The sequence below is a fragment of the Trachurus japonicus genome, chromosome 1 (assembly GCF_045865225.1).
Source record: "Trachurus japonicus isolate A0001 chromosome 1, Traja_1.0".
Classification (NCBI taxonomy): domain Eukaryota; kingdom Metazoa; phylum Chordata; class Actinopteri; order Carangiformes; family Carangidae; genus Trachurus; species Trachurus japonicus.
In genome coordinates this window covers 28690543-28704833 of record NC_140907.1, presented here as the reverse complement: position 1 = coordinate 28704833, position 14291 = coordinate 28690543, and the positions used below count along the sequence as shown (strand labels likewise).

The window sequence follows — 14291 nt, the reverse complement described above, 5'->3', positions numbered from 1 at the left end:
GAGAACGAGACAAGACAAGATTTTAATAAAACTACAATGACAAAATATATGACTGGACCAACAGACTTTTATTTAACCGAGTTGCACATGCATTTTGAAATGTTTTATTACTAACTCTTTACATGCATGACGTAAGCATGAGCTTTTAATACACTTCTTCTTCCACAAATTGAAACTAAAACTAAAATGTATAAAAGTTAAAATAAAATAAAATATTTCTTTCTTTTTTTCAAGTGCAAACAATATTCTGTGCAGTGTTTCCTCTAGGACTCTTTTAGGTAGTGCCCCCCCTGGGATACTCAGAGAGAGAGAGTCGCCACAGAGTCGTTAATTAATGGTAAACGTTGGATGCGCTGGTTGATAAGTTTCGTTTTTACTGAGGAGGAACTATGTAACTATATAATATACTATATAATTATACAGTGTTGCAGCATTACAAGTAGTGACATTCCTAGTTTAATTACATTTCTCTGTGGCATGGTCACAATGTCGCTGTAACCTGGAACTCTCTGTCCCATCAAGTCTATTCTTTAAAATATGCAAGGCGTGGTTGGTGCTGTGGATAAAAAAAAAATGTTTGCAATAATGAAAAATGCTACCATAGACGCGTGCCAAAAAGGTTGAAAAAAAGGTCGCTGAAGCATGAAATATGGTTCCTCCTGTTTATCTTTTCATTTTTGGAACTCACGGCATATGTACAGTAGTAATTCAAGTTCAGTTACTCCTGTGCAAGATGTCAAACACAAATTTAGGGACACTCATTCACATTCACTAGATATCAATAAATAGAAGCTTTGTATTAGTTAATATTGTGTAGGAATTATTACCATCAAATGTTGAAATTGTGTATTGCATTCAAACAAATACTGCACTGTAGTGCCACACTTTTTCAAATGCGTATTGCAACTACAGCAGCCGCTGTGTATCAAAAAGCATTGACAACATTGGTGAATGTCATCTGACACTTCATGAAGTACTCATTCGGGTCATGAGGTTTCATAAATATTGCAAATTGCATTGACACAGACACTAAAAGTGAAACCTGGAACCTGGAACCTCCTTCAGTGGAACTGTATGTTTACGTGGTTTCTGTAGCTTTCATACACTTGCAGTAAAGCTGGACTAATAACCAGTGGGAAGGCTTTAAAAGCAGGCATTTATTGCGACTAAAATGTGGCATTAACCACAACTAATTTAAGCATAATACACATGACATATATATGAATGCAGAGATTTGATCTTTTCATTTTATGTAGAATAGCGTTCTTAGCTCACTACATTTTCCTAGTAGCTTGCCCAACAATGCTAATATACAGTTTGAGCATCAATAAAAGATGGTGAGGGTTATTTACCTTCTTTTCTTTCTATTTTTTTTTTTTAACCTGGTAGACTCTTCTAGTTGGGTGTAGTTGTTTGGATTAGTAAAGAAACATTGTTATGCCAAGCATGATGATTCTGATAAATCGCCTTCAGACAATAGCTTTTGTTATTAGGGGAGAGTGGGGTAAAGTGAGACACTTTTTACATTTGCTCCCCTCTAAGCGAGCTAAAATGATTTATCAGTAAAATTTACACATTTCCCATTAATTCAGGATGTTGCCTAGCAATGGAAATTATCAGAATGTATTTAGGACGAAGGACAGTGAAAATATGATTGTTTTAAAAAAAGTGGTCTCGTGTCTCACTTTACCCCAGGTCAGGGGTAAACTGAGACAAACTAGAAAAATCAATGGGGTAAACTGATACACTTACTTTTTCCACTCTGAAACTACCATAACAACACATGCTGTAACAGTTAGAATCCTGACAGCTAGCTTGACAACCACACTTTCCAGAACTAATGTCAGACTAGTAACAGAATCATGGGGATTGGGCACTTTTGTTTTCTCAACGCAAAGTGACTCAAGACCAAAATCAAATACAACACAAAATGTTTTAATTAACATTCAAATGACAGATAGAACCAGTTAGATAGTCTGGGGGTCAGGTTGTAGGACCCGACAATGGTGACCATTTCGATCAAAAGTCTTCTTGTGTGTGGGGGGAGCCGACAAAGTGGAATATGACTAAAATTGAGTTAATTAACCAATAAAAAAGTGAGCTGACTGAGAGCACATAGCATAACAAAGCAGTATGGCTACAGATCATTGATCACGCAAGATTTCTGGCTTGGGGGACGAGATTCTAGTGTAAATCTTTGTGTGTGGTGTGCTCACAGTGTCTCACTCTTGGATTTATTATAATACATCCATGGTCTCACTTTACCCCGCTGCATTTGTCTCACTTTACCCCAACACCCCCATTTTAGAAAAAAACGACCTCTCTTAGAAATTCAGGCTAATTTTCAGCCAGCATCATCACATGGTCTTATATGTTGGTAGTTCATCATCATGTATCATAGAAGTTTTTCTACCTGAATCAATTGGCTTTGGCACAACAGTTGATTAAGTTGACCGCAAGAAAATTTACTTTTACATGCAAAAATCATATTTTTGTGAAAAAAACATGCTTTCCACAGCATCATGAGGTCCTCTCCTTCATAGCTATGGGGAAATGGAAGGGGCTTGAAAACATAATGGTCTGATGACCATAAATGTGTTCCGTTTTCTAGATATAGGGGGTGTCTCACATTACCCGGTGTCTCACATTGCCCCACTCTCCCCTACATAATGCCCAGCCATTCCACAGGTGCACACCAATTACATCCTGCCACAAATCTTCATACCTGACTCATGAATAACTTGTTCTTCTCTCAGGTATGACACTTTCGTTATTACTCTTAATCAGCTGACACAATCAGTTCAATTTTCTGGAAAACAAAACTGAACTTTATCATGTAATTGAATTGACAACTTTCTAAAACATTTATAAACACATAATACACAATATAAACTTAACATTATGGAGGAGTCACTGAAGAACTATTGTGATGAAACTAAATCAGTATTAGATGTTTCTTATAAAATGTCAAGTTATCTTACCCCATACAAGCCCTATACACACATACAAAACAGAAACTTATGTTGGAGATCCACTTCATTAATATATTTCTTATTTATTTACCTTCAGTTCGTGCAGATTATTGCACTTGTGTAGTGTGTTTTTTTTTAAGTGTTTTTAATCATAATGAGTAGATATGTGGTTTTAAAAGACATCTTAAAGGTGTATATTATTTGAATTAAAATGTGCTTGTTCAATTGTTACATTTTACTTCAGTCATAACCTGTAACTCTGTCCCATCACCTCTATTCTTTAAAATATGGCAGGACTGGTTGGTGCTGTGGATTGAAAGATGACATGCTTGCCAAAAAGGTTGGAAAAAAGGTCCCTGAAGCGTGAAATGCGGTTACTCCTGTTCTTTTGTTTTGTTTTTACATTTTTGGTATTCACAGCATGTGCAGTAATTCAAGTTCAACAACTCCTGTGCAGGACTCCTCCTGTGACCCATCACACGTATAAAGTGCTGCTACCTGCAGATTCAACGATGTCACCACATCCTCGGCTGACACACTCTCCTCTCGCTGCAGGAGGATCAGAGAGACTCGGCTGATGCCTGAATAGGTAATCTTGTTTTCAATCAATTACTCTTGTTAGTTATTACTAAAAAACGTTCAGTCAATTACAAAAATCTTGGTCAAGATGAAAGTTGTTGGATTTTAATTATTTGTATCACCCTCAGATTTCTGCCATAGTTTTTTTTTTTCTTTCAATTTTTAAATCATTTGTATTTTAAACTGTATAGATAATAAGGAAAATTTTGCATATTTTTGAATATTAATAAATATTTTAAGTGATTCCCTAATGAAACACTTTATTTACTACTATAATATTTTTCATAATTTTTTTTTTGTTCCCCATTTATCACAAGGGTATATAAGCCAGAATGGACTGTTTGGTGTGGTAACATAAACTGTATGTGAAATAAAAATGAAAGCTCAACAATGGACTGATTTAGTGCAACAACAATGAATGTGTCACACCTGTGTGTCTGAAAGGAAATGAAAGTGAAATTATGCGAGTCATCCATGAGTCATCTGTCAAAACTGACAGTGTAGCTGTCACAGAACAAAAGTTTTTATTTTTGTTTTACATATTTCTCTGTTTTATCATATGATTCTGAGATTTCGGCCACAGTTATTTATGTATTTTATTAGAAAATAACTTATCTTTTAAAATGTGATTTTTTTCCCCCCCATTTATTTATTTATTGAACAGGGACAGTGCACATCAATCAACATGTCAGTTCTACCATCAATATAAATGTGCCATTCAGTAATTTCCCAGTCTGTGATCAATTAAGTATATATTATCTTATCTTTTCTTACTAATGTGGCTGAGAACAGGCAATGTTATCATAGACTAATTTAAATTTCATATACATAGTGAAATCCCAGACAGATATAGACCTCATCTTCCATAGCAAAAATAGTGAATTTATGGACTACATATGCTGTTATGCTACGGATTATCCTGCCAACACACCCTGTACTGGCATACAAATGTTAACTTTAATAACTTCATCGAAGCTTAAATGATCACTCTCTCTTTGTCTTTGTCTGAAACATTTCAGTCTCTTTAACTCCAGCCATGATGTTCTCCTTCTCAACTCCATCCTACCCTCACCTGAGTCTCCTCCTCTTCCTGTCTCTCCACTCCCTCGTCCTCTCCTGTGAGCTTGTGGTCCAGAGCGACTGTAAGTCTGCTCCCTTTGTGCCGGGCCATGACCTGGTGGGGGAGGGCTTCGATGTTGTCACCCTGAAAAGGAAAGGAGCCTACACAGTCGATGTGAAGACTTTCCTCACCCCAAATGGCACCTGTGTTCTCCGTCGCAACCCTCTTCAAGGCAACGTGCTGCAGAAAGTAAATATCAAACCAGCAGACCTGCCAACATTGGCAAAATATTTTAGTATCACTTGTGTCACGCAGCTTTTTTCCCCCAGACTTTTGCAACTATTTTGCTTTGCACACATTAATTTCCCCATTCACCGGCTGGAAATAGGTTATAAATAAAATAATATATTTTTGATTACAGTACCATTAGATTACAGTAACAATTTCTTCACATAGATATTCATCAGAAAACCAAAAAATTGTATATTCTGTCCTTCCCTGGATTTGATTCTATAAAATTCATTGTGGGATGTAAGGTCATGGATGAAGCTAAGCAAAAGTTCAGACAGGAAGACTATCTCTTTAAGCACGACTCCAAGCCTTCTCTCGGTTTTCCTGCTATTAGTCTGTCCTGTTTTAAGTACATATACTTGAATAAAATACTGTTCTTGACTACAATTTGGTACTTTCCACATTGATACGCAGGCACACACACCGCTTGCGCTAATTTCTCTTCTTTTTCTTCCGATGGTGCATTGGGGTCATTTAGGGACTCGTTATTCTCTGCCACACCACACTGCTGCATTGTGCTGTCAGACATAAGTATTTCACGTGCACATTTTTCACAGAACTCACAGATGTCAGCAGCTTTTTGCACAGGTTAGAGAGGTGAATCGTACCAGCGTATTTTGATGTCAAATTGTATACCTGCTATGCAAAATGTGTATAGGTTGGCAGGTCTGTTCCAGGCAAACGTACACATTCAACAATATTTAGCACACACACACATACATGTTGTTAATATGTTAATCTCTGTTATGGTCTCACCTTTGTTTTCAGCTGCCGCTCTCTGCAGTAGACTGGCGTGCATTCAGCCGTTGCACTACTCGTTTCCACGACAGCGTGCACAGATCCATCAGGTAGCCTATTCTGTGATGAAAAAAGAAAATCTGTGTTTTAACATAAAAGTCATCATGTGCAACTCTTCATGATATTTTATGTGATCTAATCCATAGCTCACTACTTCTCAAACACACCAATGAGGATAGCATCGGCTGGGAAGTATGAATCCCTTTTCACTTTTCTTATAATAATATATAATTTAAAAAAAACTTTTAAAAAAACAAACAAACTTAGAAATTAGTGCACTGGACATCAAGGAGCTCATGTCCTCTTTTTCCATCAGTTGGGAATAGATTGGCTGAAGCTTGTTGACCTGGAGGTGGGAGGAACACTTTCCTCTGCTTCTCGCTTTGCTTCGGGCAAAAGCAAACAAGACAGCTACACCTTCAGCTCCCACAGATCCAGCTGTATCCATTACAGGTAGGAGCTCCACATACATCACTACAGTTTGCCTTATTTACCATCTAACTTTGCACATTTAGGTGATTTATGATGCATTGTCTTTTTGTATGTAGTTACCGTGTGTCAGACAGACCTCCCCTCAGCTATGAGTTCAGTAGAGACTTGACAAACCTGCCCAGTTCCTACAACCAGTCAACCAGGGCCCAGTACAGACGGATCGTACAGACCTACGGCACACACTACATCCGTCAGGTTAAAACACACAACCAATAATTTTAATGTCTCCACATCTTTACTGTTGACTTCCCATGACACCGCATTTCTTTGTCTCATTGTTTTCTTGTGTGTACCTTTAGGTTTATCTTGGCGGACGATTCAGACGAGTCACAGCGACCCGTACCTGTCTGGCTACACTAAATGGCCTCTCCTCCCCAACGGTATTGACGCACACTTCTAATGAAGCCTGTAAACACTGTGACACTTTGAACCACAATTTAAACAAAAAACAACATCTAAAATCCCTCCCTGTCATCTAGGTGCACAACTGCTTGTCACTGGGCATCAGATTTGGCCTGGGGAAGATCGGCTTGTCCCCTTCTGTAAAGACTTGTGACAAAGTCCTACAGAACAAGGACATCGCCACCTCGTTCAGCTCAGGACTCCACCAGCATTACACTGAGGTGGTGGGAGGCAAAAATTGGACCGGGGAGTTTGCACTCACACATAAGGACTCAGTGGGCTACCAAAACTGGCTGAAGACCCTCAAAGATCACCCTGATGTTGTTAAGTACTCCCTGAGACCACTGTATGAGCTTTTGCCAAATTCGACAAAACAGCAAGGACTAAAGTCTGCCATAGAGCAGTACTTAAAAGACCACGCCATCAAGAACTCAACCACACAGCCGTCCTGTGGCAGGAGTGACCCCAACCTGGACTCCAGCTGCTGCCCTAAACAGGCCTGGAGGGGAAAACTGGTGGTGACCATCGTCCGAGCCTGGGGTCTGAAAGGAGATTCATGGGGGAGTAGTGAAGGGTGTGTAGAGAACAAATGAAGATACAGGGAGAAGGTACAGTGAATATGATGCATTAGTGATACAAGTATTTTCTTTTCCATTTCACAGGTATGCTAAGATGTGGTATGGTGCCACCTACCGCAAGACCCGTGTGATCAGTTCAGACAACCCTCGCTGGAACACACGTTACGATCTGGGCACAGTCAGTAGCTACAATCATTTTTCACAGATCAGCTTCCTGATCTGTCCTTTCAGGGCTCCATACTGCCCCTAAGTGGGGGCTTTTTGCCCCTAAAATTTTAGGCAGTGCAAGTACATTTTTTTTTACTTTTGCAAGAACAACCAGTAAATTTGCCAATTTTTTTTTTTAAACTGGTGAAACATGGAAGGGGCGACTCAAAGAATATGTCAATACAGGTGTCAGGCCAATATCTGTAAGGATGAAAAGGAAATGTAAATATATGCTTTGTGTGTTGATTTACAGTGTGCACCCCTAAATTTTCTGCTTGCACTCACAAACTTTTAGGTTTGGGGTCACTGTGCTCCTGTTAAAAAGAGTTACCCCTTGGTCGCACTGCACGCGGAAGCTGCGCGTGCGCACTGCACACGGCTTCTCGGGCGCTTGGGTGGTCGCACTGGGAGCGTACTTGTCCTCCTCTCTCTGCGCCGGTCAGACATCGACTGCAGTCGTTCATACTCGTATTCACTCGGTTTTCCACACACACGTCATTTTAATTTTGTGTGTGTCTCATGTGCAGACGCAACGGTCAAATATATATAGATGAAAATTGACCGGATTCTCTCGCCTTTTCTGTGCCCGACTTCCTGTCTGGTACGATCCGGTCTACCCAGCTTGACAGACGGCGCCCTTGGCACGCGCGGCTCGCGTGAAAAATAGAAATGAACCGATCTGAAGCGCTGCAGGCGCGCGCACTGCACTCCACAGCGCGAGATGTGCGACCAGGCAGACCGGTTAACATGTGCGCCGATCTGAAACTGCCTGCGCTCCAGGGCGCTGCGCTTCGGTTCCGCGTCCAGTGCGACCAGGCTGTTAGTCTGGAGCCCTACCTTTGATAAATCAATTTTTGGTGAAATTCTGCCCTGATGAAGGTCTTCTGACCGAAGCTTGTCTATTAAAATACTGAACTTTGCATTATCCAAGTGTGCAGTACACTTTTTTGTGGTTTTCTGGCACCTTGGCATGTATGGTCGCAAGTGCTGTGATTTACTTCAAGTTTGGGAAATTCTGCCAACATTTGGATGAAAAATTAGTACCATTCTCATGTCTGGGCAATAAATATGAACATAGACAGCTACATTATTTTGGTTCAACTTTGTTTCTTTGTTTTTAATGTAGGTGGACACACACTCAAATCTGGTGGTCCAAGTCTGGGATGAAGACTGGGGCAGTGACGACCACCTGGTTTCATGCAGTACAGCCGTGAAGCAGGGGTCACACAGACACACCTGCAGGTCGTACAAAGGCAGCTGTGAGATCCGTTTCACTCTGACCTGTGACAGTCACCTGACTGGAGACAGGTGCAACAAGTACAAACCAGCTGCATAGAGAGGAGTGTTTTCTGGGTGACATTCTCCATGGCCTCTCTGAACAATTAAATTGCATCTGTTCAATACTTCTTTAAATGCAATTAACTTAATAATCATGGCAGTTTTACGTAAGATCAGGGAAACCATTCTGTTTCCATTTTAAAGATTAGGTAATAATAAATAATGTGTAACTTGAGTCTGTACAAAGCATTACATATGTATCTCAACTTGAATTCAGTTGTTCTGTTGTGTGAATTTGAGAGATAGTTATTGAGATTAATGGGTGGAGGGGCCACATTTGAGTAATTAATATTCAGTCTTTCTGCTGACTTTTGTGTACTATTTGAGTTATTATTGTGTGTAATCTTTCTTGAGTCAATAAGGAAATTGCCAAATAAATGAAATAAGGTTTCAAAAATGTGAAAAAAATAACCAGTCTTCTCCCCACTTTTTTTTGCCCGCAATAATCACAAAAAAACTCAGCATTTTCCTGGCAGGACTCAAATATGCAGTTGAACCTGGTAGTAGTAGCGTGTTTTCTTTAGGTCATAGTTTAATTTGGACAAGGCAGAAATCATCAGTGACATCCAGTAGGCCTTCCCTGTACTTTAATGGAGACTTGATTTCCACCACCCCCTCCCCACAGCAGTCACATACTGCATCAGGAGAACCCCAAGGTGGGGTTTGTTGGGCCGGATCTCAAAAACCACGGCTTTGCATTATTGTGAATTTTGTTGACCTCTTTGACGGAGCACTCCCTAGCCATTTCCTCCTGCTCTCTTCCCCGCACAATAGCTGGAACCTGTGTTGGTGTCATTGTAGTGCATGATTTTCTTCAGGGTGGTTTCAGATAAATGGTCACCATTACCTGTACATACACTATAAAATGTTGTGCTGGTAATCCTGCCTTCCCTGTGCATGTGCCCCCTCACAGTCCTGCTCTTACGACATCTGCGGCTGCTTGTTAGTCCCAGTCTGTTCCTGGTTTACACTGTGTTAGTTCAGTCAGGTTGAGTTTCCACATGCCAACATTGCAATTATGTGCAGATTCAGATAATTACATTAAATATTGGTTGTTGTGATTATTTATGCATTGAAATGTGCCTGACATTCTGGAAACCTGCCTGTGAGGTTTTGGTGATGTGTTCGCACTGGGTTGGTCAGCCAAATTACCACTGCGTTGCCTGCGCTTCGGCTTGCGCCAATAGTACAGTAGACCAGGTTGGAGTTGGCGAGCTTTCAGCGCAGCCTTCTGGTACGAAATTGCCACTGCACCAAGCTGAATCCGTCAACATCTCCCCCTGCTGCGCCGCCATACCCATCTTTTAAATAAAACGAAAACATGATGTCCATGTGGGTGAACAGAGTGCGGAAAACACTGAACTAAAAATTAAAGCCAACCAAAAACAAGTTTTAAAAAAAGGCCACCCTCACTCATCCTGGTCTATTTGTGGGCTTAATGTAAAATAATTAAAGGGATAGTTCACCCAAAATTCAAATTTCACTAATTATCTACTCACCCTCATGTCGACTAATGGCTGGGAGAAGTTTCAGAGTCCTCCGTGCCTTCTCTGAGTTACAGCGGGGCTCCGTGCAGCACTGTATGCCCATATGACGGTTGCGAACGGACCCCACTTTTCTTCATCCAAAAAGACACACCAAAACACATCCAAATACCTCCATACAGCTCGTCTGTAATGTCTGCCTTGTATTGAAGCCCCAACATGAGAAATTGTCCAGAAAAAAATTAAATAAGTATATATTTTAAGCTTGTTTGCAGCGGAAGCTCCTCTTCCTGGTAGGAAGGACATTACAGACGAGCTGTGGCTAGAGGTGTAGAGCTCTCTAGCCACCCGGGCCAGGGCCGTCCACGGGACAGCACCCCCATCGGTGGACCAGAAACAACTCCTGGTGTGGTAGGCCCCCAGGAGGAAAGGGTCGGGTCAGGGTCGAAGGTGGCTCCAAGAGCTCCTTGCCTCGGGCAATTAATTCATCGCTGACCTCCAGTGGCGCAGTAGTGTAAAACTTTGTTGCTTTGCTGACAAATCTGGAAGGGAGGGCCGTCCCCTCTGAGGCTGTACCCCCGCATCATGTGCGGCCTCCCCATCTTTTATTTGCGAGGAATATTCTTCAAAGACTGTAAGCCTCAATACGGTCTCCCCATCCGTTATTGTAACAACTGAATTTTTTCTGCACTGCCACAAAACCTCCACCGTATCACCCTGACCATTTCTCTTACCCCCAGCACTAGGGTTGGGCGGTATGACGGTATTATACCGTGTGACGGTATAAAATGTCTACCGGTAGAGATTTTGCAATACCGTTTATACCGGAGAAAGAGCAGATGTCTGCGGCATCTCTCTGAAGTCACTGTAGTTAGACCGCCTAGACACACGGGGGAGCCGGCACTGCAGCAGACTGCTTGGCGTGGTTGCATGAGCACGACGAAGAAGAAACAGCTTTACTGGTTACTGGAGTGATAACAACCATGGCTGAGGCGGAGAGTGAAAGCAGAAGTGGGAGCATAATCCATGACAATACATCCATGAGTGGGAGTCACGAGGAAGCGGAGGCAGCCCGACCCGCCCAACAAGACGAAAAAGTGAAAAGTGAAAGTAATTCACTCCAGCCGTAATTTTTTTCGATCGATCAGCTGTGTTTGCCGTTTCATGTGTCATAGTTCTGATGGTTAGACAGATGAATTAGACCTCTAACACATCCTAAAGTTTGACTTGTCAGAGTTTTTCAGAAGAGGAGTAAGTCAAGTTATAAGCGATGCTAATTTCTGTTAGCCCGTCTATGGTGTTTTACATTATACGTTAGCATTAAGCTAGCGGGCTTTTTATGCTTAGTTGTGACACTGGCTGTGTGTGTTTTAAACATTGTTTCAAACTATGTGGGTTAACATCTTTGATGCTTAAATATATATTGCCGCTTAACATATTGCTTTACTCCTCCATGTGCCATTTTTACTGTAGGACAGGCTGTTTGTTTATTATGGTCACTTCCGTCCCTCCCACCCACCGTTTTTCCGTCAGTTTTTGAAATTTGAGCCCTTTGTGTACTACCATAGACTGTAAAGGTTACTTAGGAACTCTAAAGTAACTTCTTTGATTTTCCCGGTTTGACCTGTTTGAACAGCCATAGACAGCACAGACCGTAGGCATTTTTGTAAAATGCTAATTTGTGATACTGTGATTTCTTTTTTTATATATATATAGCCTATATAATTGCACTAACTGGAGCCAGACTGCTCTGGCATTTTTCCTGTCTTTTTTTTTTTTTTTATAGAAATCCAAGTTAAAAAATAAAAGAGGAAAATGATCAAATGCGACAGTATGGTTATTTTAAGCCATTAATTGAATTTACAGGGGGGAAAAAACATACCGTGATATATACCGTTACCGTGATATGAAATTACTCATACCGTGATATAAGATTTTGCTCATACCGCCCAACCCTACCCAGCACCATTATGTAAGGGCGGGGACCTAAAGAATGAGGTGTCCGGTCGGAAACCAATGATTTCTTGTAGTTTCATTCTGAAATAGATACACACAAAAAAGTATAATTCATTAATTAACTGTCTTTTAACACGGATGTCCATTTGTGTGATATCCATTGTTAAAAGCTGGTGTGATGATCCATCCTTTTTAAAAATGTAATTGGAAAAAAAATCCATGCATTGTACCCAGGGGGCAAAGCAAAAAAACGGACACGGAGCGTTGTAAAAGGTTTGACACCAGAAATGATATCTAGGAACTTCAAGGATTAAAACCTAGGTGGACAACCCGGTCAACTAGCTGCTGGAAAGCTACAGGGGGCCAAAACCCCTTTCTTGGGTCATTTTGCTGGCGAAATGATGTAAATGCAAATATTTAGGTCCTACAATGGCATAAATAGTCATACAACTATAAAATTTGGCAGAGAGTATCTTGACACATAGGGGGAGGCATGAAAAAAAGATTCTGGGGTTTGTTGCAACTCGATTTTAAGATATGACCCTCAACATCCCAAAAAAGACCAAAAAAAGTACTGTTCGCCTGACAAATTCTCATGAAAATTATTATTTTTCAGCACTTTATGGAGAATATCTATGCCTAACATGTATATAGAAAATTTCCTTAATTCATAAGCTTCCATTTGAGTCCAAGATAGCCTTTCTATCTCAAAAGCCCCACTTGCTGTGGCCATTGGTCTTCTCTATCTATCTGTTCACTTTGGGGAGACCAGAAATAGAATGGTTTCTGATCATGCCAGTTAACATGTACACAATAGGTGTTGCATTGTTTGGAGACAGCCTGTAGCTTTCCAGTAGCTAGTAGAAAGGCTATCTTGGACTCAAATGGAAGCTTATGAATTAGGGGAATTTTCTATATACATGTTAAGCATAGATATTTTATATAAATAATCATTTTCATTAGAATTTGTCAGGCGAACAGTACTTTTTTGGGTCTTTTTTGGGATGTTGAGGGTGATATCTTAAAATCGAGTTGCAACAAACCCCAGAATCTTTTTTTCATGCCTCCCCCTATGTGTCAAGATACTCTCTGCCAAATTTTATAGTTGTATGACTATTTATGCCATTGTAGTACCTAAATATTTGCATTTACATCATTTCGCCAGCAAAATGATCCAAGAAAGGGGTTTTGGCCCCCTGTAGCTTTCCAGCAGCTAGTTGACCGGGTTGTCCACCCAGGTTTTAATCCTTGAAGTTCCTAGATATCATTTCTGGTGTCAAACCTTTTACAACGCTCCGTGTCCGTTTTTCAAAAAACTGGGATTTTGCCCCCTGGGTATTGCAACTACTGAAGCCATGGAAACGTAAGCATAAAATTAAACAGTCTCAGTGAACATGAAAGTGAACTCATGTCATCCCCCAAACTGAAGCGATTCTCTGTTATTGGATTTAGTCAGGACGGTCCTCCCGATACTCCGGACGGAAATTAGCACTTTTGCTACAATCCGGCACATTTACATGTTTTTATGTCCATTATGTGCGCTTTTCCATCCAAATAAACAAATAAAGTAAAGTAACTGGCAGCATCATGCTGTGCTAGTGACTGTGGAGCTTCCTGCATCCTCCTGCTTTCAGTTCAGTCCTTAAGTTTTATCATTGAATAAATTAAAAAAAAAAAAAAAAGTGTTCTGAGAACGCATTTGGTCTATGTATTGTTTATAGCAGAGGTTTTCAAAGCGTGAGAGAGGAAGAAATAAGGAAGAAATAGCTCTGCCTCCCACCCCCACAAAAAGAAAGAAAGAATAAGATTTACAAAATTAACACATTAAACAGCCTATTTATTATCAGTTACTATGACTAAAACATATATTTGATTCATTAAACATAAATTTGTATTTCCTGTAGGATTTGTTTGATTTACATGCTTCATATTAATTATCATGACAACATAACAAAGCACTGACAAATAAGCCCAACACACTCATCACACAAACCAGCCATGCTCTCTGTGTGATCCTAATATAATACATTCATGGTGTGATCTGGGAAGCAGACAGTCTGAGGACAAAGAGCTTCGTATTAATGCACCGATGAGACATGACAGGTCTCCGCTGTACGTCTCGACCACATGTCAG

At 40.5% G+C, this 14291-nt stretch overlaps 1 protein-coding gene across 1 annotated transcript; it reads left to right on the top strand.

Moving 5' to 3' along the window:
* The first annotated feature begins 4576 nt into the window (after nucleotides 1-4576).
* LOC146992127 (perforin-1-like) lies at nucleotides 4577-8749 on the top strand. Its single transcript, XM_085784216.1, has 9 exons — nucleotides 4577-4860; nucleotides 5671-5750; nucleotides 5847-5892; nucleotides 6017-6153; nucleotides 6249-6387; nucleotides 6492-6572; nucleotides 6672-7168; nucleotides 7257-7350; nucleotides 8506-8749. Exons 1-9 carry the CDS (start codon nucleotides 4588-4590, stop codon nucleotides 8713-8715), a joined length of 1557 nt encoding a protein of 518 aa, XP_085640342.1. The 5' UTR covers nucleotides 4577-4587; the 3' UTR covers nucleotides 8716-8749.
* The last annotated feature ends 5542 nt before the right edge of the window (nucleotides 8750-14291 follow it).